Raw genomic sequence first — 9,488 nt, forward strand, 5'->3', positions numbered from 1 at the left:
CCAGAGGGTTTCGAGACCAAGACAAGACCAAGACCAAGTTGAGACGAGACCAAGACCGAGACCAAGTCGAGACGAGACCAAGACCAAGACCGAGACAAAAAAAGTCTTTAAACTGCAGCCAGACGCTGCTTCGTTTACAGGTGTCAGGCATATTTATGTGTTTTTGCTTTCGCACAGCCCTCCCCACCGCTGTCTACTGTGTCACTCACTTACTGAGAGGACAGACGGATGCTCCACTTGACTGTTGCGTCTCTCACCCTCTCTGTTTTTCACATAATGGTATTATCCTATATCCTCGCATGTGATTGGCCACAATATGGAGGGATTGGAGCATAACTGAGCCACTGTGTGAGAGCTGAGCAGCGAAAGGAAATTAAGTGAGGGTAGAAATGACTGAAAGATTAACTGGCTCTGTTTTGAGTTTTGTTCAATAAAGAATGACTTCATGTAGGAAAAAAAATATCACATATGCAGGACAAGGCAGAACAAAGTCGGGGCTGTATCAAGACACAAGGACTAAATTCTACCAAAGTACACTATTTAGATTCAGAAAAAGTTCATATAATTATTCACCCTTGTTGTGCAAACAAGCCTGCATAACTTAGTAAATATAGAATTGCAAATGGCACCAAATTGTATTCAAAATTGAGCCACACTTATGGAGCTCCACAATTCTTTTCCTGGTGTTTTGGTTGATATCTCTTGATTTTTCCCATGTCAAAGAAACAGGCTCTGGGCGTTTCTCAATATGCGTACTTGTGCGTACTTGCGTTCTCGTGTACTCGTGATACGTCATCAGTCGGAGACCAAGTACTGTTCCAATTTGAAGTACGCATCAAGCCGAGAACGCGAAAAAGTCCCGGATGTGTTCTCGCTCCACCCGTTTTATCGAGCATGCATTGGTGTGGACTTGGTACAGCTAAATATCCCAGAATGCATTTCGTCCAAAACTCAACAGCGGACTCCCGGCACATCGTTTCCCCCCCCCCCGCGCTCGCGGTCTTCTCACTACTCAGGTTAAAGAAACCCCAGCAGCTGTCTATAGTATTGAGTGTCCACTAGAATAGAAATAAAAGCGTTCTAACATCTCACCTGCTTGTTTTTATTAAGGTATGTACACGTATGTACATGTACACTATTTTTATTAATAGAGGTTTCACTACTGAGGTTAAAAATGATATATAAGTCACTTAGATCACTTCTAAATGTTAATGTTTGGTTTATTTCAGTGTTTTATTTGTTCCTGAGTAAACCGGTTTGGCTGTGATTACAGTTAAGCTTCATAACATGTTACTCACAGTTAAATTAAGAGGGGACGGCAGTAGAAACTCCGGACCTGTGACATCATCACGTACGCTGGTGTTCCAATTGTACAAATCGCGAGTCCGTGCTCGCGTTCTCGGCGGGTACGTACTCCCGTGCGTTCTCGGCCAGTACGTACTCGCCGAGAACGCGAGTACGTACTCGCGTACTTGAGAATTGAGAAACGGCCTCTGTGTTTTGCCTTATATGCATCCATAGGTGTGTCACCAATTTACTCACATGGACTCTACTAACCTATCAGAAGCTTCTTCAGCTCAGTTTTCTTATTAATTAACAATAAACTTAGTGTATATGTACTCCTAAATTTGATGAAAGTGATTTAAATAGACAGCTCCCTCTTTTTATTCTGACATTTAACTAATTCAAAAGATATTTCAACATTTATTTATCTAAAACAAAAGTTTACTCTAAATTGATGTTTAACAGTAAAAAAAAAAGTTTTTATGTTTTCTCCCTAAAGTGTATGTAAATATCTGGTTTCAACTGTGAATATACTGCTATGTATTGAAATTCCTCTTGTTTTGCATAGAAATATACTGAACAACATACAAAGCATAATATATAAAATAACATCTACCTGAGTTTTTTCTTTAAAAGAAGCTCCTTATGTCCATTATTGTGTACATCAGTACACAATTGAAACCGATTTAGAGAGTTTGTTTAGCCGTGGAGGGTAAGAACTGAAAATATGAAATGTAAGCTAAGACTCTCTAAAAAAATCAGCATTGTCGTTCGGCTTTTTATTTATCCATTTGTTGATTCACTCGAAGAGCAAGTAACGCAACCAAGTGATCAGTTTGACATCACTCTTTTGTGATACACTGTCATATTTACATTATTTGTACAGTACGAATGATTTGCTTTGGTACCTGGTCAAACTTAAGCTCTCCTCTGTCTGCAGCAAACTCGCAGGCAGCAGCTTCTCCCCCCTCGCTCACATGGGTGCTGTGCTCAGTCGCCTAGTGTCTGAGCTCGGATCATACCAAAATTAGGAGGAATTTACAACGGTGCGCTCTGTGCTTCGTGTGTTGTTTTTGTTTTATACAGTTGTCAGTCAGGCATCTACCTAACAAATTACACTCCAAAAGACCCCATGCTTCTGAAAAAAATGACCCGGGCTTAAGCCCAGTATGCCACTATTGTAATATTTGCTGCCATTTCTGCTGTCCTCTTGACCAACTTACTCTTACAAAAGACCTTTTTAATGTTAATGAGATTTTCTTAACTGCATAAATAAAGGTTATATAAAAGTTGCTGCCAAAAACTGATTGCGCCTTGTACCTTGTTACACGAATGTTGTTTGTTGCTCAATAAGACTTTGTGTCATCCATGACGGATGCATTTGCCATATGTTTCACATATTATAGCCTAACAAGTTACTTATAGCAGTTTAAATACGAGCAATCAGTTTTTGGCAAATACCGGAAATCAGTTTTTGGCAGACAATCACATTTTGGCACCACACCGGTTTGGAAGCACGTAGCGAGACTCCAAATGCTCAACCAGACCAGAGGTCTCGCACGCCACTGCCGCTCTATCACGTGACGCGTATTCCTCCGACGTGCTAAGGTTATGAGCTGGGTTAGGCCATGTCGCAAGTTTTGTGAGGTGCTTTTGTGATAATTAATGAATCGGATGCCTTTTTTAATTTTTCTCCGATATCCGATCCAGTAGTTTAGGTCAGTATCAGACCGATACCGGTACGTAATATCGGATTGGTCCATCTCTAGTTTGGACTCGCTGTCATCAGCCATAATAAAGGCTCGCTTTTGGTTTAAAGTCCAGTTTCATCTTCTCGCCTGTGTCTGCTCCTGGGTCCTCACACACCTACACACGGTCTGCCCCCCCAAACTGTGACACTTATATGTATGTGTTATGAAAGTGTGAGGAATGTGGATGTCTAGTTTGTGGAATAAAATTGAGGCCAGAAGGGGACGGGGGGGATGCCTCCCCTGCACCCTGGTGACACACCTGCACCCCAAGGCCCTACATGTGTGCGTCGTTGTGGTAGAATGGGTAGAGGGAGGCAGTTGGGGATGGGGAGGGAAGTTGCTTGAATATACACCAGACTCACACAAAATCTCCTTATGCATTCCCAGAATCTGATTCCCTTGGTGTTTTCAGTTGAGCCTAATAATCCAGTATTATGCACATTTATTTAAGTTTGCCCCATAGAGGTCCTGAGATGGATTGGCATGGGTTGGTGGCTCCAGCTACTTTCCTGCACCTCATAGATTGGGTTCTGCATTCGCAGGCTGCATATACCACCACATACCTGGATTTTCCCATCATCCACAGTAACACCTGGGCATGTACAACAGACCACAGTGCTGGAGTCCCTGAGGTAGATGGGGCTCATGGTCAACACAAAGAAATGTGCAGTTGGGCGGAGACAGGTACAGTATCCGAGGTACAGGGATGGGAATCGAGAACCAGTTCTTGTAGAGAACCAGTAAGTAGTCCAGTTCCTTTGTGTTCATACTTAAATACTAAGAGACACATCATATGTGTGTCTTTAATAAGATAGTGATGATAGTGATGATGGATGTATGTATGTGGGACTGTAGCCTTAGGTTTATATAGTTAAATGCTAATTATATGATGTGCATTTCAGGACATTTTACAGAGTAAAAGTAATGTAACAAGTAGTGTAACAAATTACTTTCTCTTGGGAGTAATCAAGTAAATGTTTTTATTAATATGATCATCATAAATATCCTTATAGAAATATTAAAATTAATCTGTCATTTAGCAGTCGTACTGGGGAGTTAGACACTCAGACCATCAAATTAAGAAACATGTCTCTTACAAACCCATTTCCTACTAAATAAACAGGAAATAAGCTTTTGTGGCTGTCTTATCTTTGGTTTGACTGTTTCTTAAAGTGTAGTTTAAACAGGAAGTAACATAAACTCAAATATGTATTACCACATCAGATAAAGAATGCAACTTAGCAAAAAGTGGATAAAAGTTTGTGGGAACGAGCAAAATAAAAAGAAAGGGGAATGGCACAAAGCAAGTTTCACAATCATTTAGACTGATTATGTTGAAAGACTTTTAAGGCAGGTATGTGCACGAAACATTCATCTTGCTGCAAAAAAATGAGAAAATGGGAAAGAAAGCAATACCACTACCAGGGCAACTGCACCCCAGGAAATGTGACTTTAAACAACCTCTAATTATTCCAGTTAATAAAAAGCCACTAAGATTTGTATGAAGTAGTAATAGATGAGGTAGTAACACAAAGTTTCACATAATTAACAATTAACAATATAAAACCTAACTTAGCCTACAGTTCCACACACCAGCACCAATCCCTACCCTGATGAGGACTCACATAGGATTGTTTGGTTTTGGTTTTTAAGGCAGGTATGTACACTAAACCATGTTCTTGCTGCAAGGAACAAAAATGGGAAAGAAAGCAATAGCACTACCAGGGAAACTGCACCCCAGGAAATGTGGCTTTAAACCAGTGGTTCTGAAAGTGTGTAGCCAGAGTTCTAACAGGTGCGCAAGTTACCTGGCAGAAAACTCATGCAGAACTAATGTTTAACATCAGAACCACTTTTTCGCAGCAGTTACATTAACAATAGATGGGGCGTGAAAATATTTCTTCCTGCCATGTGGGGGATTGTGTAAAAAGTTTGAAAACCACTGCTTTAAACAATTTCTAATGTTTCCAGTTAATAAAAAGCCACAAAGATTTATATGAAGCCGTAATATATAAGGTAATAAAACCAAGTTTCACTTAATTACCAGTTAACAATATAAACCTAACTTAGCCTACAGTTCCACACACCAGCACCAATCTCTACCCTGATGAGGACTCACATAGTATTGTTTGTTTATTTACTTATGAACACAAAGCTGACAACAAAAACTAAAGTTAAGTTCCTTCTAGGAGTATAAACAGGCAGAACCCAAGGCTGCACGACTGACTGTTCATCACTGCCTTTGTTACCTGTTGAAGCTCAGTGGCTAGCATGCTCTCAACTTCTTAGCTAGCTTTGTGTTAGCATGCTGTCTGTGCAGATGCTTGCAAAGAGGCTAAGTTATGTTAGCAATATAATGCAGTTTTTCTCGGTTTTCCATCATACTCGTGTGCTTTTGTGTGATAAAAATAAAGGTAATGTCCATGTCTGTATTCTTCAAAAGCTGTATCACTGTACTGCACCATCATGTTCCTCCTCCCACACACAAACTGAAATCAGTTGATTGTAGCGCAAGTGAACAGGTAGAAAAAAAGCATTTTGTATGCTGATAGTATAAATCAATATAATTGTAACTGTTCTAACATTAATGAGTTACATTTCTGCATTATTGAAAAAATGCAAAACACTAATGAGGTGTAACATGTTATTTTACAGGCAACTAAAAAACATCTGGAAGAATGTCATATGGACAGATGAGACCAAAGTGGATGTTTGGTGATAATACACAACAGCACACTTGGAGAAAACCAATTACAGCATATGAGCACAAACACCTCAACTGAGAAATTAGCAGTGCATATCCAAACCACTTTTTCTGTGGGTATTTAGTCTGCGTTAGAAATGTTTGATCTTTGCATGTGTGTATTGGAAGATTAAACAGTCAACACAATTACATTTGTATAAAACAGTTCCTCCAGAACAGAGTGTGAAAGTTACCATCTGCCAAAAATACTCCTAAATGAAATAAAAGTGGGAGCGTCTCACTGCTTTAGTTTTCAGTGGGAGTTTAATGGCTTAAATTACAAGCAAAAGTTTAAGTTGTGGGGATTTATGGATGAAAAATAAGCAGCCAAGCATCAACAAATGATGCAAATGTGAATGGATGTGCATCAGGATCGTTAAGAGGCATCATGACTCACTATTGTTTTTCACTTGAGGCCTGATGCACAACTGCAAGAGATAAACAGTCACAGTTAGTCAAAATGAAAAAACAATAATCGACGAGTGATTTAGATCCATCATTTGTGACAATACACAAACTGTTTTAAACACTATATTTAAGTCTCTGCAAACTTTGTGTAACCTTAAACAATTTAATTGAAATTACAAGCAAAAGTTTAAGTCGTGGGAATTTATAAGACAAAATAAGCCTCCATGTGCATCAAGACTGTTAAGGGGCTTCATAAGTCACTGAAAAACAAAAGTCAGTGGGTGATTTAGATTCATTACTCATGACTGTTGATATCAATCATCAGGCTCTACACCATATCTGAGTGTCTGTGAACTTTGTGTGTGCGAGGCTGTTTCTCAGAAAGCTCTCAGTGAGATGTTGATAGGTTGAAATACTGAAGTCTCCCTGATAAGAGGCAGATGTGTGATATGCCACACCACACACACAAATGCACAGACCTATAAAAACACCTCATCAGTTATGCCTGCATGTGTTCCTGCACTTACCAATAAATAACAAAACACGAATCAACTCATAGATTTTGACTCTGGTCAGTGAGCCAGACCACCGGTGGAAATGTCTGTGAAGATCCTCTCCATCACTCTCCTCCTGATCTCAATGTGTGTGAGCTGCCACTCCTCTGAAGGTAACTGGACTCTTACTTTTCTAAAGAAAAGAGAAAAAAATAGATAAAATAGATTATTTGATCTGTAACATAATTTCAGGTCACATTTTAAAAGTCATCCTCTGTTTAGTTATGTAAGGAGTTTCATATTTTAAAACTAGATTTAAATTTTATTTTCCTTCTAATTAGACTTTTCTCAGGTAAGAAAAATCCATTTTTAAGGAGCTTGGAAAGAAAAGCGTCTGGACTTCTTTGAGTTGCTTGAAGACGTTTCACCTCTTCTTCAGTTCTAAGGGTCAATTGGTGGGGAGTCCCAGATTTAAATCCAGTGGGAGTTTCCCCCCCAAAGAGGGAAAAAGGACCCCCTGATGATCCTCTACCTAATCACATGAGCCAAGGTGTGAAAGCGGGTGGGGGTCCTAATCAGCCAGGGTTTCGGGTGAGCTCACCCGAACTGAAGAAGCTTCTCGGATGAGAGGTGAAACGTCTTCAAGCAACTCAAAGAAGTCCAGACGTTTTTCTTTCCAAGCTCCTTAGACTACGATGACCTGGATGACTGAGAACCTTCACAGACATCCATTTTTAAGCTTTTATCTCTCAGATACTCATGGTCGTCATCCTGGACCGTTTCCACCATGCTGCACTGCAGTCACCAAAGGCAATATGACTGCTGACGTGGTGGGGCAAATATATCATGAACTGGCTGCAAGAGGAGACTGTGTGAAGGCTATAATGTAAGTCAGCACATGTTGTCCTAGGGCTGTGCGATATGACCAAAATCTCATATCCCGATATTAAGACATCTATCGTCGATATAACGATATAAATTACAAAAATGTAACATTTCCTGTAAATTCTGTGAATCTCGGGCATCTCGACTTGCGTGAAGTGTTTCCAGCTGGGCGTCGTGTACCTGGAGTCGAGTGTTTTAACTGATGCATGGAACTATACATTTTTAGACGTAAGTTGTAACGGCCGCCGTTTTCTTTGTAAGTATTTATTACACAGCGTGCTGCGGAGAAAAGTCTGTTCTAACGTTTGAGTCTAAGGTTTATTTTTTAGCACCTGGCGGCTCTTTTTTGCTTCTCATCCGTTAATTCTCTGCATCTTTCACGTGACTCGTTTTATTTTGAAAAGCCTCAACAGGATCTTGAGCTTTATTGTGAAAGGTTTATGTGGAAAATAAACAAGCGGACACGCCGTGGTTTTACCGTCGTTGTTGCTAACGACAACGCATAAAAAAACAATATTAACCACTACAGTGACCATCAAAATGATGAAAAAATATTGCCGTAAACAGTTTATTTTGCGACACCACGAAACAAACGATAGCGTAAAATGAAACGATAGACGTTTTTCTATCGTCATCCGATATATATCGTTATATCGAACAGCCCTATGTTGTCCTACATACAAACATATACAATCTCTATAATTTTCTGTCTTTTATTTCCAGTTTTTACACAAAAAATAAAAAACAACTTTGTGCTGATCCAGACGCTCAGTGGGTCAAAGATCGTAAGTCATGCTAAAAGAAACACACAGAAATAAATGCAAAGTATTTACAGAGAAAAACTGAAGCTCCTGCTTGTCTGTTTTTCCTCTCTAGTCATTGCCAAAATGACGAAGGTGTGAAGCCTGTCTGCTGCATCAGTATTTCCAGTATTTCCATCACCTTTAAAGGCTTATTCAAACCAGAGCGCTTTCTCAGCCTGTCTTGAAACTTTTTTTTTTTTTTTGCATTTGTAGATTAATTTTTACTCTTACCTGTGGCAGAAACCTGTATTTTATTTATGCTGTTGACTTCATTGTTTTTTAATTGATCACTGGAGTTCAGGTTTTATTTGTCTTTTTTTGCTTATTTGTGAATCTCTTTCTGTGCATTATCTGTTTATTTGATGAACAATTTGGCTGTGAAAAACAATATAAAAATAAACTTTTGTATTATTGAGCAAATATTTTCCTGCTGTTTTTTCAGTGCCCACCAGACTAACACAAAATGTCACACACATCGTCTATTGCATTCTAGTGTTTTAGTTGATGATGCTCACTGAATAGACTTTTAAAAAGTTCATGCAGCCCACAATGAACATTAGTGGGCCCGAACAGCAAAACCCTGCAAAACTATATATATATTAAAGATTCAGGATTGTTTATTTGTCACGTGCATAGTTATACAAGTACAACACGCAGTGAAATGTGACCTGATACGCTACTCGACTGTGCACAAAAAGAGAGAGTGAGTGAATATACAGAAAAAGGACATTATGTGCAGTAAGTGAGTGAGTTATATATCTGGAAATTTACAGTTCGAAATCTGAGAATGTACATTGTGTGAGTGAGGTGTTAAAGTTAAACTTGGCAGCTGAGGCAGAGGACAGACTGGAAGATCACGGTGTGCCCGGTGGAAGTGGCGTACAGGGGTTTTCCTTCTCTCACCCCAACCGGTCGCAGCAGATGGCCCCGCCCCTCCCTGAGCCTGGTTCTGTCGGAGGTTTCTTCGTGTTAAAAGGGAGTTTTTCCTTCCCACTGTTGCCAAAGTGCTTGCTCATAGGGGGTCATATGATTGTTGGGTTTTTCTCTGTATCTATTATTGTACGATCTACTGTACAATATAAAGCACCTTGAGGCGACTGTTGTTGTTATTTGGCGCTAT

The 9,488-nt window shown here is 39.6% G+C and overlaps 1 protein-coding gene across 1 annotated transcript; it reads left to right on the forward strand.

The window, feature by feature from the left end:
• The first annotated feature begins 6,650 nt into the window (after positions 1-6,650).
• Positions 6,651-8,790, forward strand: LOC109200485 (eotaxin-like). The gene is made up of 4 exons (XM_019356062.2): positions 6,651-6,853; positions 7,434-7,566; positions 8,289-8,350; positions 8,442-8,790. The coding sequence occupies exons 1-4, from the start codon at positions 6,784-6,786 to the stop codon at positions 8,465-8,467; spliced, it is 291 nt and encodes a 96-aa protein (XP_019211607.1). The 5' UTR covers positions 6,651-6,783; the 3' UTR covers positions 8,468-8,790.
• Positions 8,791-9,488: the final 698 nt, after the last annotated feature.

The sequence above is a fragment of the Oreochromis niloticus genome, unplaced genomic scaffold, assembly GCF_001858045.2.
Source record: "Oreochromis niloticus isolate F11D_XX unplaced genomic scaffold, O_niloticus_UMD_NMBU tig00000329_pilon, whole genome shotgun sequence".
Classification (NCBI taxonomy): domain Eukaryota; kingdom Metazoa; phylum Chordata; class Actinopteri; order Cichliformes; family Cichlidae; genus Oreochromis; species Oreochromis niloticus.